This window comes from Apostichopus japonicus, chromosome 9, assembly GCF_037975245.1.
Source record: "Apostichopus japonicus isolate 1M-3 chromosome 9, ASM3797524v1, whole genome shotgun sequence".
NCBI lineage: Eukaryota > Metazoa > Echinodermata > Holothuroidea > Aspidochirotida > Stichopodidae > Apostichopus > Apostichopus japonicus.
The window spans coordinates 20722981-20749664 of record NC_092569.1 but is presented as its reverse complement, the minus strand read 5'-3'; the positions used below and the strand labels follow the sequence as shown (position 1 = coordinate 20749664).

At 34.1% G+C, this 26684-nt stretch overlaps 3 protein-coding genes across 3 annotated transcripts; 2 read left to right on the top strand and 1 right to left on the bottom strand.

Annotated features, from left to right (window-relative positions):
* Positions 1–1455: 1455 nt before the first annotated feature.
* On the bottom strand, positions 1456–9912 carry LOC139973935 (uncharacterized). The gene is made up of 9 exons (XM_071980826.1): positions 9831–9912; positions 8966–9025; positions 7757–7822; positions 5627–5695; positions 4832–4900; positions 4035–4249; positions 2852–3145; positions 2122–2389; positions 1456–1718 (listed from the first exon to the last, which is right to left on the bottom strand). The coding sequence occupies exons 1-9, from the start codon at positions 9910–9912 to the stop codon at positions 1456–1458; spliced, it is 1386 nt and encodes a 461-aa protein (XP_071836927.1).
* Positions 9913–17273: 7361 nt separating this feature from the next.
* On the top strand, positions 17274–20896 carry LOC139973934 (uncharacterized). Its single transcript, XM_071980825.1, has 5 exons — positions 17274–17490; positions 17632–17727; positions 18777–19028; positions 19793–20053; positions 20838–20896. Exons 1-5 carry the CDS (start codon positions 17409–17411, stop codon positions 20894–20896), a joined length of 750 nt encoding a protein of 249 aa, XP_071836926.1. The 5' UTR covers positions 17274–17408.
* Positions 20897–21493: 597 nt separating this feature from the next.
* Positions 21494–24510, top strand: LOC139974554 (fibrinogen-like protein A). The gene is made up of 4 exons (XM_071981770.1): positions 21494–21941; positions 22470–22760; positions 23471–23738; positions 24152–24510. The coding sequence occupies exons 1-4, from the start codon at positions 21753–21755 to the stop codon at positions 24400–24402; spliced, it is 999 nt and encodes a 332-aa protein (XP_071837871.1). The 5' UTR covers positions 21494–21752; the 3' UTR covers positions 24403–24510.
* Positions 24511–26684: the final 2174 nt, after the last annotated feature.

Here is a 26684-nt window from a genome sequence, read left to right as displayed (position 1 = left end):
TTTTCTTTGAAATAAGTGAATATGTAAAACTGGCATATTCCACATAGTCCTATTGTGTTTGATTTTTTTATTTTATTCCGAAGGTTACATTATTACTAGGCTGCAATTACAAAACACAAGATAGCGGTACCATCGTATGAAAACCGTCACTAAAAATTATACCATACCTTGACCAGTGTTATTCAATCTAGATACATCTTTGAGACATGTGGAAGTCCCATAACTCTCTAATTACAGATATTCACCATGTTTTCGTCATTTACCTTTAACCAATAAAACAATTAAAGACCACAACGTTGTCTTAAGTAATAATATACATGAAATCAAATGCTATGCAATAAATGTCTATATAGCAAGAGGAAATTCAAGGATATTATACAAAAAAAAGGTGCGTATTGCGCGCTATAAGGTCGTTGAAGCCAACTCCCGTGTAAGGCGTCAGGGAACTTCGTCAGAAGAAATGTTTAGAAGTTTTCAGAAGAAAGTTAGAGATATTTTGAGCCATTTCTATAGACTAAAGATTAACCTTTTGATACGGTGTAAAGGCAAGGTTGTGTTATTAATCATGTACGTGATATTGTATGGACAAATTGAGATGGGGAATATTATCCGTGGTGTCATCGTTCCTGAATTGGCTTAGATTGTAGTCTACACTAAATTGTGTAGAAAAGATGAGTTTTTAGAAAACTATATCCCTGGCTTCTCTTCTTTCTACAACACAAACTTGAAATGAATAGTGCAATTGTGTGTTCATGATTTAGTCATCCATTGTCTAAGTGACCATTTTATACGGTTAATTATGAATTTTATTATTACTAATGTGTTAATCAACCAATCAGTTGACATTGAAAGCAACAAAGTTGAGCCATTATACCAGTTTGAACACAGAATATAGAGCACTTGAAGGTGACAGTAAGTTGGAATAAATCTCTGGCATGCTGATACTACACTATACCATACTGAAGAACTTTATTATTTATTGATGACGTATGGCGTGATTCTATATTCACGCTCAGCATGTACTCTTTTATCCATTACACTGCATAAACCGTTAGGTGATATTAATACCATGTATGACATCCTTAGTAAATCCCTCTGGTTAAACTGTTCCGTTCGTTTTTATTCTTGCCCATAGACTAACTGACTCGACGTTGAGTGGTGTATACATAATGGATATTTAGTGTCAAAGATAACTTATACAGACATCAACACCTAGACGATGATTATAATAATACAGAAGTATTAAGCACGATGTGTATTGTTGAGAGCAGATATATAATATCATGTTTTTGTCACATTTATTACTACATTTAATTTGACTGAAAAATTATTTTTATAGATTCCCGCAGTGACTTTTAATGCTGGTTGGTTTTAATGTTTCGTGACCTATTTGTCACCTTTTGCAACGAAAAATTGCCTCAATCAACATATCACACGTATTGATGGACGTGTAATTCAGAGAGGTTTGATTTTCATTTCAGTTGTAGCAATATCGCAGTCAGCAATCATTCGTTCCCTGTCGTAAATGCACAGTCCAGCTTTCCACGGTTCGCCATACCTTCCATTGAAATTCGCCGTAGTACATGTAAAATTATCATACCCATTGTACCACCAGCCAGCAATATGTGGTACCGTGCATTTTCGTGATGTACTGTTATCATTGTCACTGTCATATGTTGAAAAACCAACACCACGATGATATCTCATGTAGTCATATTCTGTGTACAATGAGAAGGAAAAGGTAACCAGCAAAAAATAAACATACATATTTCTTCTAAAAAATTTTTTTTTCCAGAGAAAAATCGAAACTAAAAGAACTCTCATCATCGTCTATTGTGCCAATGGGGATGACAATGACGATGAAAATGACAATAGAAGACGAAGACGAAAACAAAGATGACGAAGATAACGATGGCGACAATGATGACGATGTTGAGAAATTTGGATAAAATTGACGTTTTTTGCTTATACGATGCTAATGCTCCTTAAATATCGAAAGTGCCAGTCGATCGTTGACCACAACAAACCAGGTTCCACACTCTATCATGAAGGTTTACAAATTTCGTTCATGGCATATACCGTGCATTGCATTATAGGCTACGATAAAAATGTTTTACTCACCCAAGCTGCCTGTATAAGTGCCGAGCTCTTCTAGTGCATAGTTGTTGACTTCTGAACCAATTCGAAAGAGATCATACTGAAGATGGTGGGTAATGTTACTACTGCTGTTCTTAAATTCCATTCTCATGGTGTAGTCCCGTTGGGCAGTTATGTTGGCTAATTTTTCGTTTCCTAGCCAATGTGAATTAGAATCGCTTCTACGGATGCCATTTCTGTATAAATCCCAGCCATAAAAAAGACCGTGGTGACTGACGCGGAGCTGAAAAAACTAAACAACAACAGCCAAAAAATAGGTTGATATCAGTATGCTTGTTAGTTGAGGCTCATTAAGGAAGTATTCACGGTCCACTTGAAGCCAGATTAATCAAGAAAAGTACTTCTGTGATGTTTGTATGGAATATATGAATGATCTATATATCAACAGGAAAAGACACTCTCCCCTCACATTTCTAAGTGGATATTTGCAGCCCAGCCATATTATCAAAGTTTTTTCTGCTCCTTGGAAATATATAGTTTCACTTTGTTTACATTATGTTTAACACAAAAGCACAAAATAATACTTGTTCTTCAACACTCTGTTCTTTAAAGTTGAAGTACGTAGGTTACGTAGTCACACGTATTAAATTTCAGGGGCGGAGTATAGAAGTACAATGTGTAGTATGGTACATGTTATTTCTCTATATAAAACGACAACTATCATGGACATAAACTCAAAAGAAAGTCTTCTTACAGTCCATCCGTCTTTGCAATAAGCTTCGAAAGGTTCCCCTGACCATGTAAGCGGGTATATCAAGTGAAAACCTTCACTGATTACGCCATTGTCGTAAAGATCTTGGCAATCCTGTACACGTTCACATACTGTCCCATTCCCCATATAGTTCACGTTGCAATCGCACGAAATAGTGCCATTATGGTTTTGGCACATCGCATGTTCACTGCATGTATAGTTTATGCAGACAAGAACGTTATTCTCACATGAGCATGTTTCCGTGCAGTCCATGGTCACGATCCGCGATCCGCCATTCTTAATACAGAGAAAAGGTGAATAAATATGAATATAGTGTTGCCACTATGATGATATTACGTAGATTACATCTCTGGAATAGTGTTCTAGTCTGTTTTCAAGGTAAAACATTACAACTTTAAGGAACTGTTTTTCATATGAGCTTTATTTAGTCCGTCCAGACATATTTGAGGGCACAGGTGTTCGATTAAGTCAGGCCGGGCGTGGACGGAGTATTACTTGGACAGTTCTTGGCTTCACTTTTGATTGGCTCTGGGGAGCAATATGCTTGTTAATAGTTCTTTTTTTGGAGGTGTGTTCCACAAAATAGTTAGCAAATATGATCCCATCATCGCATAGTCTCCCTCGCACACACTTTCGACAAATTTGGATTGATTATTGAATAAGACGGGTCTCACTATGATTTTTTTTGTATTAAACATGAACAGCTATTAATATATCGCTTGATTAAACCTACTTTTTATGTTTTTAATTTAACTTCATGATTTAAGAACAGAAGGAGAGAATGAATTATCATAAGATCAACAGGTATTTTGTGTCGTCCATTGTAGATTAATTACTTCGTGAATTCACAAGATTCGTAGCTTGATCACTATCGAATCTCAAATCTGTTCAGTACATTTACCAGAACAGTAAAAGCTACTAGTAGCATGACAATTTCAAATAAATAGCAAAGGTGACATAATTTGTCTAATATCACCTACTATGTCCACTGTCTCCGTCAATGAAATTCAAATATGTGACATTGGCAAGTAGAGCAACTTACTTTTTATCTGTGTTTTGTAAAACCCTACTACTGCTACTTTATTGGGACAAAGACGACTGTTTTGGTGGATAAGATTGTAAAGGAACGCACATGATGAATATACTAATAACAGTTTAAGAATACCGGTATGACTCCTCCCGTTTCGTGATAACACCCACAAGCACTCTCCGGTATGCAATTCTGTCCGAGTAATAAGAAGCCGGCTGGACAAACGCATGTTCTTCCTCCAGTACAGTTTATATGGCAGCCAAACCACCCATTAGGGTCTTCACATGTACCCTGGCATACACAGTCAGCAAAGACTTGATTCAAAGGACATTGTGGCGTAGTGGTCGCACCTGAAAATGGAATATGGAATATGTCATATGTCATATTTCATCAGGGTTTATAAAGGCAAGTTTCCCTTCGGTGTCAGCTGCTTCGATCATTCACATATTGTGGTAGTGCGATGTTGTACACGTATACTAGTAGTAACAGTGAAAAATGGATTTAAGTCTGACCTACTGAGTTTATACAGAAGGATAAGAAATGAGCTTACAGTAAAACACAGAACCTGGCCCTCCCGTCAACCGCACATCATACCCAACTCGAGAAAAATGGTACCATATACTTAGTCTAACGACAATAGAGTTAAGTTCTGCAGTTCTGAATTTAAGGAAATTTTCACAAAAATTCAGTCCATTTATGCCTATCAATTAAACTTACTTTTCTTTTGTAGGTGCTATATTTTACAAGACATTTTTTTTTATAGCTCTGTAAACTTATGTTATGCAAAGTTGCTTAACTTAAGTTATACATAACTGAGGGTAACGAAGCAGAACAATGAATACAGAATTAGACAATAGTCTGAAATCAAATAAATTTGTCGATTAATTTTTATCCATGTAGGAAATGTAAGATGTGTGCAGCTTTGACCGTACCTTCTGTAGTTATTGCTGTGGTTACCGGTGAACTCGTGGATTGCAGAAAATTGGCTGTCGACATTCGTCCTAACAGTCAAGAATATAAAAAGAGCATCATGTTAAAATACACGGTGATTTTATTTACCATGAAAATATTAAAAGGCTTTAAGAGTAAATGGTAATGTATGATTTTTTATTGTTAGGATGTAACTTGAGAGTCATGATGCGGAAACGGACGTATACATTTCTTCCGATTAAACCCCTCTGACTAAAATTTTCCACAGTCGGTTAAAGAAATTATATATTACAAGAGTTTGGTAAAATAACAGTCAAATACAATGAGCGAGAAGAGACAATGCCTATATTATAAAACTACTAAAACAGTTTGGTATAGTAAATGATCTTTTTTTTTCAGAAACATGATACCAAAGCTAAAGGCCTATATACAAATACATAATTGAATCTAACAACAATCATAGTACTAAGAAAATGGTCTTCGAATAGTTGAACAAAAAGGAAAAAACTTAATATAACCAGTAACTCGTGAATAAAGACTGATATTAAATTTATTGTCTGTTGTCTAGCTACATGTTTACCTTTCTTTTGTATGTGCTATATTTTACAAGACATTTTTTTTGTATAGCTCTGTAAACTTATGTTATGCAAAGTTGCTTAACTTGAGTTATACATAACTGAGGGTAACGAAGAACAATGAATACAGAATTAGACAATAGTCTGAAATCAAATAAATTTGTATGTCGAATATTTTGTATCCATGTAGGAAATGTAAGATGTGTGTAGCTTTGGCAATACCTTCTGTAGTTATTGCTGTGGTTACCGGTGAACTCGTGGATTGCAGAAAATTGGCTGTCGGCATTCGCCCTAACAGTCAAGAATATAAAAAGAGCATCCTGTTAAAATACACGGTGATTTTATTTACCATGAACATATTAAAAGGCTGGTTCTAAATTTATTGTCTGTCGTCTAGCTACATGTTTACATTAAATTGGATATTTTCAGAATGAATTTGAACTTTTTCCTTTCATTCTTTGAATGAAAACTCTACCAATGTAGCTGATGAATATAACATTTCTAACGGATGCACTATCAAGTACTATCAGCATAGTACAAAATTAACACAAATATATGCTTTGCAAACAGTGAAATGCTAATTTATTTACGCTATATAAATTACCGGCTGTATCCTACTGTGAATAGCTTGGATCAATGTATTACTAAGATTGCTGTAAAATAATAAACAATGCTCCAACTGAAGAGTTAAAAGAAACTATTCTGCAACGATAGGCAGGAACAGAACCAAAAAAAAATCCCGAAATACATAGCTCTGATAACACAGCACCGCTTTTGATATATGTGATTTGCACAGCGTATTATATTATAATACCAACCTGTTGTGGTTATTGATTTCGTTGAGGACTGTAAAGTCGACTTGGGTGATGTCGAATCTGTAATCGAGTGTAAACTTATCTATAGTTATTTTCAGTAACGAAAGAAAAAGTTTATTTGCTCCGACCTCGATCTACCACGATTTTTTATATTAACATTATGTAGAATAGCTCGTCCCGCAACAATGAGTGCGTGAGTGCATGAGTCCCGCAACAATAGTGAGTAACTTTTAGTATTATATCCGATTTCAAATATAGGTCCATTCGTATGGGCTTGGATAGCTTATATTTGTCCATAAATGTTGTAGGACTAAATCTAGGTGTCCAAAATTATATATATTCGTTGTGATTCTTGTATTAAGCTAACCAAAATACTACTGAAAAATTGTTGTGTATCTGAACTAAGTGATTTTGCTAAAAATCCAGTAAATTAGAGTGACTTATATACGGATACCCAAACGAAACAACGCATTGAAAGGTGTCTCTCTGCACACTATTGACACGTTGTATTATCTTTTGTAGACTACAAATACTCGAATATTTTGTTTGCAAAGCTGCATTTCGGTTTGTCAAATACATGTTACAAATCGGTCAAATTTTATGTTTGACTTTTTGTTCATATTAAATTAAATGTTTGATTTTGTTTTGTTATATAGTTAAATGAGAGTTTTCTGCTTTACATCGCATACCATTACCGCATTGCCAATATGTTGTGAACTAAGAAAATGTCAATATTTGGCTTCTGCCATCTTGTTTTAAATTCAGAATAATAGTATTCTGATCGACGTTAAGAATAATGCAGAGTGTTATAAACGTTTCATAACTGACTTGTCACATGTCAGCACCGCCCTGAAACGCTGACACGTAAATGTAGCCAAATCTATTGTATTTCCTACACTCCTGCAATAATCAAATCAATCAATACTTGTATGATGTAGAAAAGTTTAAACACGGTCGTCATCATAAACATTGTCGAAATCAATCAAAATGTTAATTTGTTATTGCTTTATGATGAAACTACAAATTTCCTTTTTTTTTTGAAAGAAGAATGAGCGAGTTATAATATACTGAGAAACTGTCTCAGCACTACTGCAACTGCCTTTCACGTTTATCACAACTAACATATGTTCATAAATTACGTCAATGTTCCAATGCAAGTGACCAAAGCGTCAGATGATACTATCAATTTAAACAAACTTTCTTTCTTTATGTAATTAATATGTGACTGAATTGATTTTATCCATCATTTCTCTAAGAATAATTATAGCTTAACACCATTTTTTAACAGAAATTACTATACCTGCAAATTGCAGTACAATATATTAGAAGGACAATAAATTTAGCAGATAGTTGAGCGTTTTCGTTACGTGGCAGATACCTGTCCAGAACATTCGGAAGATATAAATACTTAAGTTTTTACTCACACAAAAAGATATTACAAACTTTCCTATTGTAAAGTATAAACGCACAACTCTTTATAATAGACTTTAGTTGAGTTTAAAACATTCTTACTTAATTTAATTTAAAAGGAACCTACCTGTGTTTGACATCATAGAATAAACCTCTGGAGAAGTCTCATCAAACACATTGTTTTCACCTTCTTCTAAAAACAAACATATTTGATTGAAGAATAAACTATAATGTTAATTTTCAAACAAAAACATATATTACCATTTATGTAAGGTACGCGTTATAGAAACTTGACTCAAAAATCATCTTTGTAATACATGTTGTAATATGCAATGGCGTTTAGACACGAAATAGTGATAGAAGATAAACAAAGACTTCCACTTTCATTTACATCAAATACTTATATACAAATTACTCAAATAGAATTGCACGGACTTCCGTTTTCATTTAGTATACAAAACATGTATACAAATTACTCAAATAGATTAACAAGGACTTAGAAATACATCACTTTGAAGGGAAGTGAAAAGTCAAATTGACATATATTTTTTGGGGAAAACGGGTTCTCTGATGTGGAACGGGTACAGATAGCTGCTGTTAATATTCAAACAGTTAAACAGTTAAGAGTTTGTGTTATCACTTAGACCAAAACATTTATATAACTGTATTATTCTTGTTTACATATTTTTCATACCACAAAGAGAAAAAACAACAACAATCATCATTAATACTGACAGAAATATTAATGTGAAACAGCTTTTCCAACTAGCTCGCATCTCGCTTGGGAGCTATCAGAGTTTAAATGTTACTTTTACAAACACGACTGGGACAAGCCTATAGATATGTATCATCTAACTACGGTTTGAACTGTCATACTATATCCTTTATCTACTGGTAGTTTATTAATATTTTTATCCATGTAATATGGATAGATTATGAAAAAATTATGGAAGTTAAAACATTGAAGTTATTAATAAGAGTTCACGATGTTATTGGTTTCATTGTCAAGATTACACACTTTACATTGAAACCTTGAAAAAAAAGGTAAATTAGAAGAGCAATGACATCACAAATGCAAAAATGACAATGCCCTAATGTAACTTTTGAACAACAGTATCTCTCACATGGAAGAGGACTTTCGTTAGATTGTTGTCTGAGTTGTCTATCACTATGATTTCTCATACACAAGTTATATTTGACAATTGTGTTGTTTTTGCTTCATAACGTATTTATCAAGAGCAATAACGGATAACAGATAAGTCTCATATCAAAAACCCAGCTAAACAAATTTGAATAAATAACAGCTAAGAATGTGTAAAACAATAAATAAAGTTACCACTTAATTCAGGATTCCGATGGGAGAGACCTTTCATGTAATTCTCGAACTCGCATATGCCTGTTTTGAGAACAATGGCACGAAATAAGAAAGTTGAAAAAAATGAAAAAAACAGGAACGTTTACACTAATATTCATCACCTCTCGTCACCAAAACTGCCTGATACCCCAGAGACACCCATACACACAGAGAACACAGTATCTACTATAAATCTTCAAGTTTTGTACCACAGTAAAAAGCGGATCGTGCTATAAATCGGTAGCATGTGTTATTAAGATTACAGTAAGTACTAAGAATATGTGTAATCCCAACAAATCCAGTTTGATGCATTTATTTTGGATTACATGTATCCTCAGTTCTTACTGTAATCCTAATATCACATGCTACCGATTTAACCGATTTATCAGCACGATCCAGTATTTACTGTGGTAAAAAACTTTAAATTTTACAGTACTTAATGTAATCTGTGTGTGAATCGGTTGTCAGAGAAGCTCGTTATATTTCAATCACATCAGTACATCCAAAGGTTGGTCTAGAATAATTTTATATCAGATATATTAGTTGTCATCATCACTGTGGTTAGGCCAGTAGCCGTGATCGCTGGCAGCAACATATTGGGAGAGATGTAATTCCAGATAACAAGTAACGCAATATTCAAGGGAGTGTATTTATCTGCAAGTGTACTTATGTCTTACAACTTTCATAAGAAAGTTGTTTGAGAAAGATAAACTTAAAAATCATGGTACATTAATACAAGTTATATAAGCAGACAAGTTAGCTTTAAGTTAATGGAAGATCTTAGTTGATACGCCTTTTACATTATACACCAAATGTATAAAACAAAATAAAAATAATCAAACCTTACCCATAGCAAGCGATATGTGGACGATATTAGCATAAAGTAAGACAGCAGTTATTGCACGCTTCCGATTGGCAAAGTTCGCCATTTCCGTGAAGTTCTGGCAATGCTTTGTTATAGAAGGAAGGTCGCTGTGCTATAAGTAATACAGGAAGAGGTTTGTGTGTTTGCAATTTTCATTATGGCAGTGAATAATCTAGTCCACTGCTCCAAAGTTTATCCGTTCCTCTATAAAACTAGAGCACTAGAAATCAAATTATGTTATATGTCAGTTTAGGCCCATATGTACTTTAACATTAGTGTCTTGTTTTTTATTCATGAACATTGATCGAATTTGATCTGGTTTAATGAAGAAATTGTGTTACGAAAACAAGATTTAATGATTTTGTGGCGAACATCGCTCACATCAGACACATCATCAGGTAACCAGAAGATAAAAAACCTGTACTAATTCTTAATAAACAATCAGATATCCAAGGCAAGTTTTAAGTTGATATTGTAAAGTAATATTTTATAATATGGAAATTAGGTTAGATATTAGTTCATTCTGATCATACTTCTGTCGATTAGATGTGCAGCTATCGACAATTATCGACTATGATCTACATAATCAAATATTCCGCTATTCATTTCATGGTTGGTTAAATATTAACTTGTGTTTGTTGACTTCCGAAGCAGGCTTCCTGGTCAATTTCACGTTCATTTTTTTAATCGCTTACTAAGTTAATATGAGTGCCATTTAAAGGACAGCATGCAGTAAATACACAATTGGTTTCAATTTATAACTCATCCTCTATTAAAGTGCAATCATAGCTAACAAGCCGCCATTAACCAAAGTGAAAACAACTATGGCTGTATAATATACTTAAATGTAAGACAGATGAAATTAAAATTGCCTTAAAATTGCTAATTTGTACTATTAAACTTGGCATGAAAGTGCCAATTTTGTACTATAAAATATGCCATGAAAGTGCTAATTTGTACTATAAATATGCAATGAAAGTGCTAATTTGTATCATAAAACTTGCCATGAAAGTGTTAATTTGTACTATAAAAAGTATAGAGGATCTAGATGTATTCAATGTGTTGACACTAATACATCATACTTAGGTCTATGCATTTTGTAATAATGGGTTTTGTTTTCAATTAATCATGTGGAGGATTTGTAAATTAAAGTGTCTCGACGGCACATGCAGCCAAACAGTCAATTGTTACATTAATTATCGATGTAAGCATTTTGTTCTTTTTTTTGTGTGAAGCCTCGTCAAAAAGAGGATCAATGCTCTGGTAAATACGAGTATAACGAAGCGACGATGTTTGTTTTCACCCGATACATACAAATAACACAGTAACTATTATTAATCTTAAATATTTGAACCAAAATAAAAACTGGATCGTGCGATAAACCAGTAGCGTGTGCAATAAGGATAACAGTAAGAACTAAGGATATGTGTGATCGCAACAAATCCAGTTTGATGCATTCTTTGGGATTACACATATCCTCAGTTCTTAGCACATGCTACCAAATAATCAGATTTACCAGCATGATCCAGTTTTAGCTGTGGAAAAAAATACTTTAAAATATACAGTAGTTACTCTACTCTCAGTGTTAATCGGCTGTTGTGTTGATAAGAGGCGTGAACATTTACTGTGTCAATATATTAAATTTACTATTGAAAGGCTTTGCTACCATTACGAATTCTCATCTTAAGTTACCCTGAAGATATGAATGTGCATGTTACCTTGTCTCGTTAATGGATAAGTAATTAAGCTTCTAAATTATTTCATATATTTTAACTTATGTCAATACTTTTCAGCATCATGGGCTCTCATTCGAACGATAAGTGTACTATTATTGTGATTTAATCGTGGCCGCTACGCTCGTCTGAGTAATATATTATACATTGCTTGCAACAGACTAGAACGTTGAAACATAGAGACTTGGTAAAAACACCAAAGCGCTAACCGTGGTTAGGGCATTATCAATTAATCAAACGGTGTTATCAAACATAAAAATAGTTTTGATAGTATTTTAAGTATGCAAAACATGAATGAACATCTGCTATGGATATTCCAAATTTCGTTTACTCGCTTTCCCTGTTGACTGATGAAAGTAATATTACAGCTGAACAAAACATTAACAAATCAGTACTTTTATTGTAATATATGTAGATGGCAATTTCTCCCATTGCTGCATGAAAATGTTCAATTGCGAGAGCCTAAAAAAATACCAATACAATGCAATGTAACACGGATTCTTAAAGTCATTTACCTTGTATCGCGTAAACGGAATGAGTGTCATACGTGAGATGAAGTCATATAGGCCTATGCATCGACAAAGCTGGTATTTTAAATTTGGCAACCAGCCCTTCTCTTATATATCCCCCCTCACTCCGATCGTCGTTACGTCTCAACGTCTAATTCACAAAGGACACACACACATCATCTAACAATATTTCTATAAACACGCTTAAACAAATTTAATATTATCTATTACTGCTACATGATGTTCACATCAGAAAATATATGACAAGGTGTTTCTCCTTTGTTCTCATGTTACTACATAGTTTTCGATGTTTAAATACTTTTATTGATCACCGAAGTTAAGGAAATCAACAAGTTTAAACTCATTTCTGTTTTCTTAATGTCACAGAAGTGTTCATTGTTTGCTCTATCAAAAACGCATACTCCAGTTAGGTCAGATGGGTTGAAATCTCCATTCAGGTTAGTGTCGAAACAATATTTATACCACCAGCCACCAAGACAACAATTCACACAGCACTGGAAGCAGCATAATTATCGTTGAGAACGGATAGCCTCTATGGTAGTCTATTGCATTGAATCCTGAATGAGCAAGTCCAAAAGGAAATCAAAATTGATATTTTAAAATGTTATGTTCTTGATGGGCAGCAGGGCCCGACAACGTAGCCAGTGAGATGGCCAGGAAAGCACCACAATTTTACGAACAATGATTTTCCACTCGGCCTTGGAAGAAGCGGCGGCCTTTCCACACCACCGGTCTAACTTCTGCCACACCAGGCATAACATCTCACAACTGTTTCATGTTCGTGCATAAAGTGATACCGTATATCCCACCCATATATCCCTCATAATGACGAAGAACTCAATGAGTAAAAAGATTTTATTTAATATAACACTATTGGTTATATGATTTTGGTTGGTACCATGACGGAAGTAAAATATTCCAAATTTAAGTGTGAAATTCACCAAAGGAAATGGGCACTGTTTAGACTTGCCATGTAAGAATTTACTCAACCTTGACACAGGGAAGCGTTCTTGGAATGGGTGGGTAACATTCCTTACCCCAGCCTAACCCTATTCCCCACCTATTCCCGCATCCTACGTCTGGATCACTCTCTGATAAAAAGAAATACATGCAGACTATCGCAAAACGAATTCATTTTTATTCTTCTTTCATGTCATGAATTTTTAATAACCCTTATTTGATCATAGCCCAAGCTTCGTGGATGCTATACAATGAAAACAAATGAATAATCAAGTAATCTATAGCAACTCGAAATTTCGAACTACTATCATGAAAATATCACGAAATAAAATATTTGTAGGTACAATGTCAAAAATTTTGAGATGATCGGTAGACATGAATAGATAAAAGGGTCAAAAGTTCGACATGATATTCAGAATCTTATATAATTATCTTAAATCATGAAAATGATAAAATGTCGAAATTGTGTGATAAAATGCCGAAATTCTGAGATGAAATGTCAACAAATTCGACGGAGATAGAACATCCAATGTTTGACATAAACCATAAACATTTTGAGAAGAAGATAGCATAGTTTCTATGTAAAATATGTCGAAATTGTAAGATAAAGAGTAAAAAGCTTGAGATGAAACGCTATCATCTCCAGAAAAACGCGGAGATTTTGCGATAACATGTCGAACTTTCGATATGAATAATTCACTATCCGCAAAAGTAGAATTCTTTTCCGTACGGCAATTATCTACACGACAGACGAGGATCATCGCCCTGAAGAGGTTATAGAAGTTTTACACAAGTTTAGGATTAACCCCAGTTAATCCCGACTAACGTCGCTTTGGCATGACAGAAAATAATTTCTCTGTAATGTTGCAGCCCCCCCCCCCCAAAGAAGAGGCTCCTCTGACCACCCTGATTAGATGACGACCGTCGGAAAATACTTTCTGAGGAGTGGTTTCCCCTGCCACAGAGACGCCCCTGGCTAGGGTAAACTTGCTTACGAGATCTTTGTAGTATATATAATTACCCAATTGTTTATAACTTATTAACAATCATCCAGTAACTACAAAAAGCAAAGCTTATTTGCCAGTGCACTGTAAGCCAAACATGTAGGTGCATACCGTATGTATAGCAGTTACCACACGCATTGTATTCTGGGGGTTGAGGGATTTGATTTCGAGATTTGATTGCAAGTGCGTCGATGTAACGTCGTTAACACACAATGTTATGTGTAAATAAAATGCTCAGGAATGTATATATTATACGGGCAAACTATGGTGGTTATTTAAAAAAACCAGCCTTGTACATACATGTCTTTGTAAAAAGATATACCGTACTCACTGGTACTACGCCTGTCTGGTAGTCGTAAAATCCGCAACCCTGTGAGGGTACGCAGTCGATATAACCGTATAGACAAACCCATATGGGCAAATACATTGTGCACCATTTGTGAAGTTGCTACAGCAACCATATCGTCCTTCTGGATCTTGACAAGTGGCTTGACAAGTGTAGTTCATCTTAACCATATTAGATGGACATATTGATGGTGATGAAAAACGACATGGCATCTGTGTCATTCTTTGTAATAAAAAGTATACATTAAGAAATATACACACTCTTTGCATCGTATCAACGAATGTGCATCAGCCATTTCTCATTAGAAGACACATACATTTGAAAGGTGTCTAAAATAGGTGTTAAAATAGAAAAAGATTAATAATTATTGCAAGTTCATTTCACTAGCTGATAATTTTCACTTTAACTGTAGTCACGGCTGAAAAAGTTTACAAACTTAGTTACACATTTTTTCATTAACACGAGAACGATTGAATAAAAGTACGTCCGCAATATGCAGCAACAATATCTTGTAACGCAATGTTATCCTCACTACATCCTTTCAGAATAACTGCAATAATAACTTAAATGATGGTGTTTGTATCGGTCCTGAAACAAATTATGGAACCTTTCCTTCTTTTGATTAGCATTCAGTCAACCAAATTTCGAATAAGAAACACGATATTGAAACGGGGATCTTGACCGATAGTTTTACATATTTTTCTCTTACGGTTGGTGTAACAGTTTTTATGCCACTGGAATACTCCTTTAATGGTTCGACTCCCGCGGTATCCAAAAACATCCTTATTTATATTTTCTCAATCAGTATTCTGAGCTCTGCTTGTCGAAAATATAACAGTCCGACGGGTATGTGCAATGGAAACGACCAGCGTCCTCAACTCTTTACCGGAACTGCCCGATACACTTCACCGATCTATGGTGTGCACGACTAATGCAGTACAGTGATTGTGTCAACAAAAAAGTTTTCATGTATTACCGGAACTTTTTGGTGTAGCTTCGCGTTAAAAACAGTGCTTACCGTACATGTTTGTGGGTTCTTGTTCTTAGTCAACGGAGAAGTTGGATATCATTTTAGCATGAAATACCCACATGTGTCAGTCCAAGGATACTTCGCTAAGACAGTTTATGTGCATTATTGCAGGAATTCGACATGAATTTGATGAGAATTTGTAATTAAGTCATAATACGACTTCAGAAAAAAATAGTTGATTCAACCAGAGCATTTTGGTGAGTGATACGAAAGTGGAGTTCAGGATATGGCTAGGCATACATAAGCCTAAGGTAGAATATCTTTAGCTAACGTTAGGAATAACAACCTACCGCAGTTAGGGTCCTTTGTCAATTCCACCTAACATACACTAGGCCTAGACGTACTGTCACTGGAAATGCCAATTGTAACATGGTACAGGCCCAATGCCTAACAGTAGAGCACAAATTTGACTGCTACAAGTATGCCTAACCTATGACGTGTACTTTTGTGATGCTGTTTTAGGGTGCTATGAACTTTTTTGTCCTGTACATAATTTAAGATATAGACTGATTACTTAGTTTCAGAAGTTGAATGGTCAGAACATCACAGTTCATTAAGAAACGTACCACTAGTTTACACGACATTTTTTGCTAGGGAACATATTACTGAATGTAGCCTATAACAAAATAATCAGCATTCATACTTTTGAATCGAAGTGAATGAGTTTGTATGATGATTGATAGGTCTTAACATTGTAGACTCTAGCTAGGCAAGCTCTACGAGATAACTAGCTCGCTGTAACAATCAGAAATGGCTACTGTGTGTGTGCGGTGCTGCGGCCGATATATATATATATATATATATATATATATATATATATATATATATATATATATATATATATATATATATAAGTGTGTGTATGTGTGTGTGTATACTTATATATAGGCAAATATGTCACCAAAACAGAAATACACCAACATCGACCCATGTGGCGGCGGTGCTGGTCCCTGGCCTGCCGACAGGAATAGGAGTTCCGACGGATCGAAAAATGTAATATTTTGTTTTCCTCGTGCATAGTATACCCAAGTACGTTCAGGCTGGTCTCGGTATGGCTTTGAAAGGCCCAGCTTTCCCAATCTCAAACATGTGTACGTCAGATACCGTTAACATATCTAGGCTAGTATAAGTTAATCTAACACACTCAAACCTGTGTCGAATGATATGATAAAAACGACAGTACTTACCATGTGCTTCAAAGGACATAATCAGTCGCCACAACATGACTTTTGAATATCATTTGACTACCTATTTAATGATTTCTTGTTTCCCTCACAAGAATCTTTAATGATGTTTCACAACACAGGTATTACAGGAAGTCGTAGGAGTTCCTGATAATTCCTGATAGCATGAACAAATTGTTGATTTCATCAAATATTGAATAAAAAGTAAAATGGCTTGTCATACGCCCGGTGGAATGAAGCAAGGACAGAGTCACTAAAACAGAAAAAAACGAACCACGCGACACTTCACTTCTTTTCGTTCTAATAAAAATATCCACAAGGGGATATGGTTTGAGTGACAGTTACCTGGTGCTCTAGTGTATTGGCTCTTGATTTCATGCTAAAATTTCACTAATCACACATTTAAAAATTAATAAATATCAAATTATTTCAATTGAAAAGAAATAGGTCTAATTATTGATTTTATATTATAAAGAGATTGTTGATAATGTGTCTGTGCTCATAGTTCTATAGAAGAAGACCTCATTCTCTATACGAAAAAGGACATCATTTCTTTTCAATCAATAACGCTTTTCATTTTCTTTCTCGTTTTTGGCGAATCGACTCTAAACAATAACGCTGAACGTTAACTATGTGAGTTGTTCCTTCAGACGATATTGATGTGTAGCCACACGAAGATGTTTAAAGTTACTTAGTACTTTGATGAAATTAACAAGGAGTTATGCAGAAAATATATTACTGTATAAATACGTTGTACTAAACATTGAGGAAAGATGAATGAAATTAAGTTTTCGTCTATCATCAATTGTTTCCTTCTTGGTATTTGTATTCATTCTACGATGGTGGAAAGCGTTGGTAAGTAGAATAACTGAAAGTAGTTCTAACTATTCATCTCATTTCTTTGACATTGTGGTTCAGTTATTATACTAGTAGCAAATATTCGTAATGCCACTGCTTTGATGTTACTCTATTAAATAACGGTTCTTCTGGTTTCAGCGTTTTTCAAGTGCACAAAACCACACTCATATAAAGATGCCGGTATGGCTTGTGTTGGTAACTGTAGCGATCAAATGGAGCTAATACCGAGTACCGGTAAGTAACAAGTTGCAATTTAAGTAATCTAAGAACTAATAAATGCATCGGAGTAACAAAGGCCTTTTTTCAATACTAAGAAACAATGATTTCATCTTCATTTACATATGAAATTCAAACGTATATGACATTTTCATCATAATAACAACTCTTATGAACTGTTTGGTGAATTTATAGAGAATCCTGGAGTAACTTAATGATAGTAAAACGCTTTGTTAATTCATTGAAAGTTAGAGTGATGATACAGTTTACCCAGTCTCTCTATTTGACATACAACTCTTTCGGTCATGACCCAAAGGAAAATGAAAGAAAAGACAACACGATATCAACTAAGAATGAAATGTATGTATATGCTTATTTTCGGTTCAAACGCAGCACTGATTTTTTTTTGCATCGGATGTTCTCTGATCTGTCTCTTTATACAAATGCACTGACATAAAGCTTACTTGACCTTGATTTTCTGCAAGACAAATATGAATAATAATTGTTATTCACTTCCCTATAGCGTTGTATATATATATCTGATATACGTTCTCGTTGTTGAGTTGTGTATCAGAAATATTGTATTCGAATACTTAAATTAAGTAATATATTAATTATACCTAATTCCTTTAAAACAAAATATTTATTTCATCCTTATGTCCTGCATGCAATTTTTGGGATGAATAATGATTGAAAACAATATATGCTTTTGTTTATCGTTATCATAAAGAAATGGTAATGAGTCAAACGAATTCTCGACATGATTTCATTGTATTTAGGTTTCATATAATTATTGCATGTATGGAACACTAAAAGTCACGACAACATTAATTATAATGATTTTATTATTTTACAACTACAAATAATGAATCCAAAACACTAGTACAGTACACTACCTTACTCATGACATAACTCATGCTAGTAATATCAACACAAGCTTGTTAGTATTAGGCCTATGCAATTTTCTTTCGGAACATTCATTCGAATATTTCTGGGCAAGCATATCTCATATTGTATCTCTGACTGAATGCCTACTGACACCTGGCACTAATCATTACCGTTTACAGATGAGACAGTTAAACAGGAAACAACAATGGGTATAATCAAACCAACACGGATGCACTCTACGGATAAAATGCGATCATTTACGTCAACCTTTGAAACGTCAAGAACGACAAAAGGTACGTTGGGAACGCAATTGAGTGACCGAACAGCAACTGCGGCGCAATCAGCAGATGGAATGCGAATATTACCGTCAACTGATGAAATAACAACACGATCGGAGAATTTGTTGTCAACAACTGGGATGCGTACAACAGGTAACGTGATAATATATGGTATGTTTTTTCAGTATTTGACTCAGTCGTAAAACAGATTGATACTTACCATTTGACAAGGTGAACGTCAACAAGTATTTGATTTAACGTTGTTTGAACTAATTACAAATTAAGAACGTTGTTTGTTGTCCTTATTTTACAAACGTATGCTCACGTCCAATCATTTGTACATTTTGTAGATATTACGGGACCAAACGTTTACTACCGCTCCACTTAATACTTAGTGTTATCATTGGAAATATCAACAAATGTGATATTTTATCATTCAGTCATTAGATTCAATCAATGAAATAGCAACAAGACCTAGTAAATTACTAATTACAAATATGAACTAAACAGATGAAATTACATTGCTTTAGTCAACCGATACAATAACAACCATCAACAAAAACGACTTTTCGACAACACAAAAGGTCTCAACAGATAACGTGGTGGCTTAATGTAGCTTCGTTTTCTCTATATGTTTTGACTAATTCTTTAATGTTTAAATGATAATATCAACATCAATTCAATCTACAGCAGCTCTTTCTGAAACTTTGGTTCACATGCACCTTCACAAGCTGATACATTATGAATGTTCGCCTGAGCAATTAACAGAGCACAGTATTATGTCTTTAGTCTGTATACACTTTTTCATAGTAAACAAGTTTATACAGGTTTATCTTAGCTTAGATGGTTTTAAAGGGTTAAAATTTATTTAAAACAATTGAAAAACACAAATTGATGCTGATCATTTCCCTTTACAGGTGAGAGAATTAAACAGGAAATAACACTGAGTGGAATCAAGTCAACATCGATGCCCCCAATGCTCTCTACGGATGAAATGCGATTATTTACGTCAACCTTTGAAACGTCAAGAACGACAAAAGGTACGTTGGGAACGCAATTGAGTGACCGAACAGCAACTGCGGCGCAATCAGCAGATGGAATGCGAATATTACCGTCAACTGATGAAATGACAACACGATCCGAGAATTTGTTGTCAACAACTGGGATGCGTACAACAGGTAACGTGATAACATATGGTATGTTTTTTTTTCAGTATTTGACTTAGTCGTAAAACAGATTGATACTTACCATTTGACAAGGTGAACGTCAACAAGTATTTGATTTAACGTTGTTTGAACTAATTACAAATTAAGAACGTTGTTTGTTGTACTTATTTTACAAACGTATGCTCACGTCCAATCATTTGTATATTTTGTAGATATTACGGGACCAAACGTTTACTACCGCTCCACTTAATACTTAGTGTTATCATTGGAAATATCAACAAATGTGATATTTTATCATTCAGTCATTAGATTCAATCAATGAAATAGCAACAACACCTAGTAAATGACTAATTACAACTATGAACTAAACAGATGAAATTACATTGCTTTAGCCAACCGATACAATAACAACCATCAACAAAAACGACTTTTCGACAACACAAAAGGTCTCAACAGAAAACGTGGTGGCTTAATGTAGCTTCGTTTTCTCTATATGTTTTGACTAATTCTTTAATGTTTAAATGATAATATCAACATCAATTCAATCTACAGCAGCTCTTTCTGAAACTTTGGTTCACATGCACCTTCACAAGCTGATACATTATGAATGTTCGCCTGAGCAATTAACAGAGCACAGTATTATGTCTTTAGTCTGTATACACTTTTTCATAGTAAACAAGTTTATACAGGTTTATCTTAGCTTAGATGGTTTTAAAGGGTTAAAATGTATTGAAAACGATTGAAAAACACAAATTGATGCTGATCATTTCCGTTTACAGGTGAGAAAATTAAACAGGAAACAACACTGAGTGGAATGAAGTCAACATCGATGCCCCCAATGCTCTCTACGGATGAAATGCGATTATTTACTTCAACCGTATTAACAGCAACGGCAGCAACTGCAAGTACAGTTGAGTTATCAAAAACACGGATGCTTACAAAAGGTGATATGAAACTTTTTACTATTAAGCCTACAATTATTATTATTATTATTATAATTATTATTATTATTATTATTATTATTATTATTATTATTATTATTATTATTATTATTATTATTATTATTATTATTATTATTATTATTATTATTATTATTATTATTATTATTATTATTATTATTATTATTATTATTATTATTATTATTATTATTATTATTATTATTATTATTATTATTATTATTATTATTATTATTATTATTATTATTATTATTATTATTATTATTATTATTATTATTATAATACATATATATGATGTGGAACGGTAATTCGAAATTCTTGATTGAACACAAACATGTCAACATATTTGATATCTTAATTTCATGTCTCAATCAATAGACACACCCAATAGCCTCACCCATTACCGCTGATAATACGTTCTCTTTGAAATGTATTGAAGTACCATCGATTTGAATGAATTAACACATGTCAAAAACCCACTCAAAAATCAAATTAAGGTGGTGAAACTACAAGTAAAGATGTCAGATTGTTGCTAATCACATGAACTCTCATACTGATACTTACAATAGTTCGTACAGCATGATAGAGACTTCTTCTAGGAATGTATAGCTCTATTCGGAATTTCAAATTGTGTACACATTTTGCACGGTGAGCATTTGAAAGAACCGTCACGTTGTTGAATCTATGGTTAAGAGCAATTACTGCGACTGCCGACTTGAAAATTTCATTATACTTCAGAATCCTGTCCTACCAACATGATATGGATGAACTGTTCATGCCAAACTACGTGCGATGATCCCGAAGGACTCCATGGGTGTTTTAAGAGCTGTAATGATGAACCGGGTTATACGTGCGTCTGTCCAGATAGATTCCAAATCAGAGATGGAGCATGCATACCGTTGGAAGAATGCGGGTGTTACCATTCGCCCACAGGAGTCATTTCGGTATTTTCACACAACTCGACAGTTGTGATTTTATCCTGATATGTCAAGACTTCCTTAACTACGAAGATGTGTTTGAGAGCTTAAATATCATCACTACCAACAAATAAAATAGCAAGCACATGTTTTGTTCATGAAGCTCTACAGATTGCGTTGAAGAAGTTCCCTTTAACCTTTTGCGATATAGATCTAAGAAAAGGAGATTCATTTTAAACGTAATTGGTGTAAAAGGTTGTTTTTATTCACATTTGGAGTTCACTATTATGATACTTTTAGAAGGGTCAGAAAAATTAACTTATATAGGAGATGCAATAAAATTACAAATATGTTTTCTCATGGTTTTGTGTGACAGTCCCAACGTTTGGTAAACCAGAAAAGATTTTTACAATTTCATTTAGATTAAAAAAGACAATTAATATGAAATTACGTTTTTTTCGCTGACGTTTTATTCAATATCAGCCGTTGAATAAAATCCCGTTTCAGCACAGCTTTATCTTCCCATTGCTTGTAATTGTTAACATTTCTGCACAGAACGGATCATCGCATGTTAACTTAAACTGCACAAGACGTTGCACATGTGAAAATGATGTTCTCCACTGTAAAGAATACTCCTGCAGTCATAATGCAACATGCCAGAAACAAGTTCAAAGTTCATCTTGCGAGTGTAAAGAGGGCTACTGGGGAAATGGTACGACTTGTCAAGTAATCACAAACTGTCAGGATGTTTATAATGGTTTATCCACCAAAGAAGGCATTTATTCGATACATCCGCCTTCTTGGGCACATGAACCATTCCAAGTTTATTGCAAAGGTGGTTGGATGGTAAGTTTTCTTCACGAAACCAAGACACTTGTCATTTCACATTTCCCATAACTCGTAAATGTTCTTTTGCAGATGCTTTTTCTTTTATATTATTAAATATTATCCCATACGTCTGTAACACTATTGCTGGAACACATTTTCAGTATACGTGGCTGCACGCTGTTATGTTCCTGTCCTCTTACGAATCAAACCGTGGCTATTACCATGTGATCATGCAAACAAGAAGTTGATGTTGATTATATTCCACTTAATCTAACATTCACTTATATTTCGATCTTTAACTACCATCTTAGATTGTTCCCAAAGCTTCTACTAGCCGCTCATTTTACAAACAAAATTCTTCACTCAATGACGGCATAAGTCCCTTTATATTACGCTCTTGGTCAAATTTCGACCAGCGATACCAAACGTTCGTCACTTGAGTAAATTCTGCAAACCTTGTAGTTTACATGAGATATGCCATCATATAGGTAACGTTCATATAGGAAGCAGACAAGAAAGCACAGTTTATATAAGTAACTAATTGCATAATAGTAGCAACTTCAGTATTTTCTTAATTATAATGAAGTCTTCCCAATTCTTTCGTCGTCGCATAATCTCATTTCAGCAATTATGAGATCTCTTCCAGAGGCAACTGTTGGCACCTTCAGTTAAACTGTACATATTCAACTTGTGTATCGTTCTAAAACAAGCGGTTATTTTTTATACAGCTGTTTCAGAGGCGAGTTGATGCTTCTGTGTCATTTTTCAATGATTGGATAACCTACAGAGATGGATTTGGCGATCTCAATTCTAGTTTCTGGCTTGGAAATGAGAAATTACATGTCATATCGGCTGAGAGAGATCATCAACTCAGAATTGATATTTGGTTCAACACCACCAATGACGCCAGTGAATATCTTCATTACAATCTTTTTAGAATTAGCTCCGAGGCAACAAAATACGAGATAACGCTTGGAAATTACACAGGGAGCTTTGGTACGTATTTTTCGGCGAATATCACCTGCCTCTGACAAGTTCAATTTAGTCTGGTTTTGTTGACTGAATGTAAAATGTATAGTTGTTTGTTCTTAATGCCATAGTATATTTGTCAATACCTCTTAAAACGCTTGAAAGAGTGCAAAGGGGAATTACTAATATGCAAATGCTAACGAAGTTCTTGGGATACTTCAACTAAAATCGAAAGGTACACAATGCTAAATTGAGGTTTCATGCTTTTTTAGGCTACAGGGCGCTTTAGACTGCATCCGCAAAGTATACGACATATCTGTATTTTTTTTTCAGTTAGCCTGTAACAATAACTGTAAAATGAAATGGATAAGTTAGTAAAAAGTCTTCACATGAATTTTCAAAGCAGCTTAGTATAAAAACTCTATTTTTATATTAAACAGATTATGACTACATGGATTACCATCGAGATATGAAATTTACTACCTACGATCAGGACAATGACTTAGTTATTCAAAATTGTGCTATTAGTGAATTCCATCCCGGCGGCTGGTGGTTCAATGGTTGTCATGCTATTACGTTAAATGGAATCTACGGTGACCCTTGGGATACAGGAATATGTTTGTTTCAAAGGAATAATCTCTATTACAACTGTTCTGTTGTAGCAGTGGATATGAAAATTAAGCCGTTGTGAGGCTCTACTTACAGATATTCACGACCATTTCTTCTGTGAAATCGTGATACCCACGGATCTAAAAAAAAAATATTTTGCTTGCTTGAGATTGTATGTTAAGCGGTGAGGGCGAGGAGGAGGAGGAGGAGGAGGAGGAGGAGGAGGAGGAGGAGGAGGAGGAGGAGGAGGAGGAGGAGGAGGAGGAGGAGGAGGAGGAGGAGGAGGAGGAGGAGGAGGAGGAGGGAAGAGGATTGTGACGATTTGGCCTTCAGAACATGCAATGAACTTGATAATCAGGTCATATTATTAAAACACTAGAAGCTAAGATTATGAAGAACTGAAGTGTGAGTCTTATTACTCAAGTTTCGTTACTATAAGACCACATCATGACAGGGAATGAGGGTTGTTTGTTCAATTTTCCCAAACCAGCAGATTATGATATTCAAATTTAAACTTGTAGTTGATAAAGATACTACACCCTCCTATTCACAAGATGAGGAATGTAATAGTGAATTTATCGATTGTGTTTCACCTACACATTTTTGGTATCAGAAGTCATATGTAAGGAAACAATTTGCGAACATTTGAGAGGATTTGCCTCGTAATACAGATTATAACTCTTATATGAAGCAGATTACCTTCACTGTGATGGGATCCTCTCAAATATCAAACGAAAAGGTTTTGGCATCACATAGCCTTGTTATTCTATGTTATTTTATTGGACCTCAACATACTAGTTTTATTAAGAAAGTATTTTTTGGGATTAGCGTATCATCGTTAAAAAAATGACTTATTAGCATACGAAATTTATGCGTAGCACCTGTTCACTATTTGCTTGAGGAGATTCAAGGAAATGTGCAAAATAAGGTAAAGTGCCGTAATGGAAAGCTGGATTGTGCGATACTTTCAATGTCACAAGTTTGTTAAATTTGCTAGCTCGGTCAACAACATATTTACAAGGTATCAGCTGTAGAGCAACATGATGCTTTATAGGTAATTAACATTAAGGCTAAATTATGATGTGCTAGAATTCAGAAATATTAATTTACTAATAAAAAGTTTAGTTAAACAGTGTGTAAGACTTACATTTGTAAATAAAGAACTTTAACAATCTTTGGATGACAAATATTTGTTGTTGTTGAAAAGAGGTTCAATATTATTTTACTCTTTGTTAGATATTTACACATAAATTAATCCGTGCCCTTCTTTTTCGGGTCTTCTTCTTTCATCATTGTGATTTGACACTCATCACACCACACACATACACAAATATTCAGATGTTCACTTCCTGCTGCAAAAGTGTTAAATACATGGAAGTAGAACAAGTACATTACATAGTATACTTATACGGTAACCTACAGCATGTTGTCACACGAGTTTCATGCCTGTAGCCATAGCAACAAACCGCACAACCGTGCTAGGAAGAAATTAAGTTACATTCACGACTGTTGTCGACCAGTTGTCTGATATATATACATACAAATATACATATACACACACATATATATATATATATATTTATATATATATATATATATATATATATATATATATATATATCTCATACTAGTTGCTACATATTCATTTCTTATATATACATATATATATATATATATATATATATATATATATATATATATATGTAAATATATATATATATATATATACATATATATATATACATATATATATATATATGTATATATATATATATATATGTATATATATACATATATATATACATATATATATATATATATACATATATATATATATGTATATTTACATATATATATATATATATATATATATATATATATATGTATATATATATATATATATATACGATTGAGTTGCTATTAAAAAAAAATCGGTCAGGGAGGGGTCAAAGGGAAAAAGTGTGATAAAATATGGAGGCTGCTTAGTTAAAAGGAGTGCAGTATTTGCAAACTTTGAACAATATGTTCACCAGGTTAGTTTTATATATTGCTAGAATTAACGTTTGGAAATCTGATGGCTTTGTCAAGGAGGGGATTCGAGCAATATTTTTATTTGTTCAGGCGGTATGATTTGCATTAAACGAATAAACATGATCTTTGTTTTGGAATTACAATTTTTCAAGGATTAGGTCACGAAGTGTAATCATGTAAAACCTACCTATATGGAATGTTTTAACAATTAAGTTTTACTTATTTATTAAAGTTGGCTGCATACGTGTCGCAATGGTAAACAGGATGTATTGGTGGCCGCAGTCATTAGAGGTTCCATTCACGGTCCACTTGATGAGGTATCCTACCATAGTT

Coding starts and splice junctions, on each gene's coding strand:
- LOC139973935 (XM_071980826.1), bottom strand. CDS start 9,912: ATGGCGAACTTTGCCAATCGGAAGCGTGCAATAACTGCTGTCTTACTT. Junction 9,026..9,830: donor CCACATATCGCTTGCTATGG/GTAAGGTTTGAT, acceptor TTCTCAAAACAG/GCATATGCGAGTTCGAGAAT. Junction 2,390..2,851: donor ATTGCAAAGACGGATGGACT/GTAAGAAGACTT, acceptor GTTGTTGTTTAG/TTTTTTCAGCTCCGCGTCAG.
- LOC139973934 (XM_071980825.1), top strand. CDS start 17,409: ATGAATGAAATTAAGTTTTCGTCTATCATCAATTGTTTCCTTCTTGGT. Junction 19,029..19,792: donor AACTGGGATGCGTACAACAG/GTAACGTGATAA, acceptor TTCCCTTTACAG/GTGAGAGAATTAAACAGGAA. Junction 20,054..20,837: donor AACTGGGATGCGTACAACAG/GTAACGTGATAA, acceptor AAAATTAAACAG/GAAACAACACTGAGTGGAAT.
- LOC139974554 (XM_071981770.1), top strand. CDS start 21,753: ATGATATGGATGAACTGTTCATGCCAAACTACGTGCGATGATCCCGAA. Junction 21,942..22,469: donor CGCCCACAGGAGTCATTTCG/GTATTTTCACAC, acceptor ATTTCTGCACAG/AACGGATCATCGCATGTTAA. Junction 22,761..23,470: donor ATTGCAAAGGTGGTTGGATG/GTAAGTTTTCTT, acceptor TTTTTTATACAG/CTGTTTCAGAGGCGAGTTGA.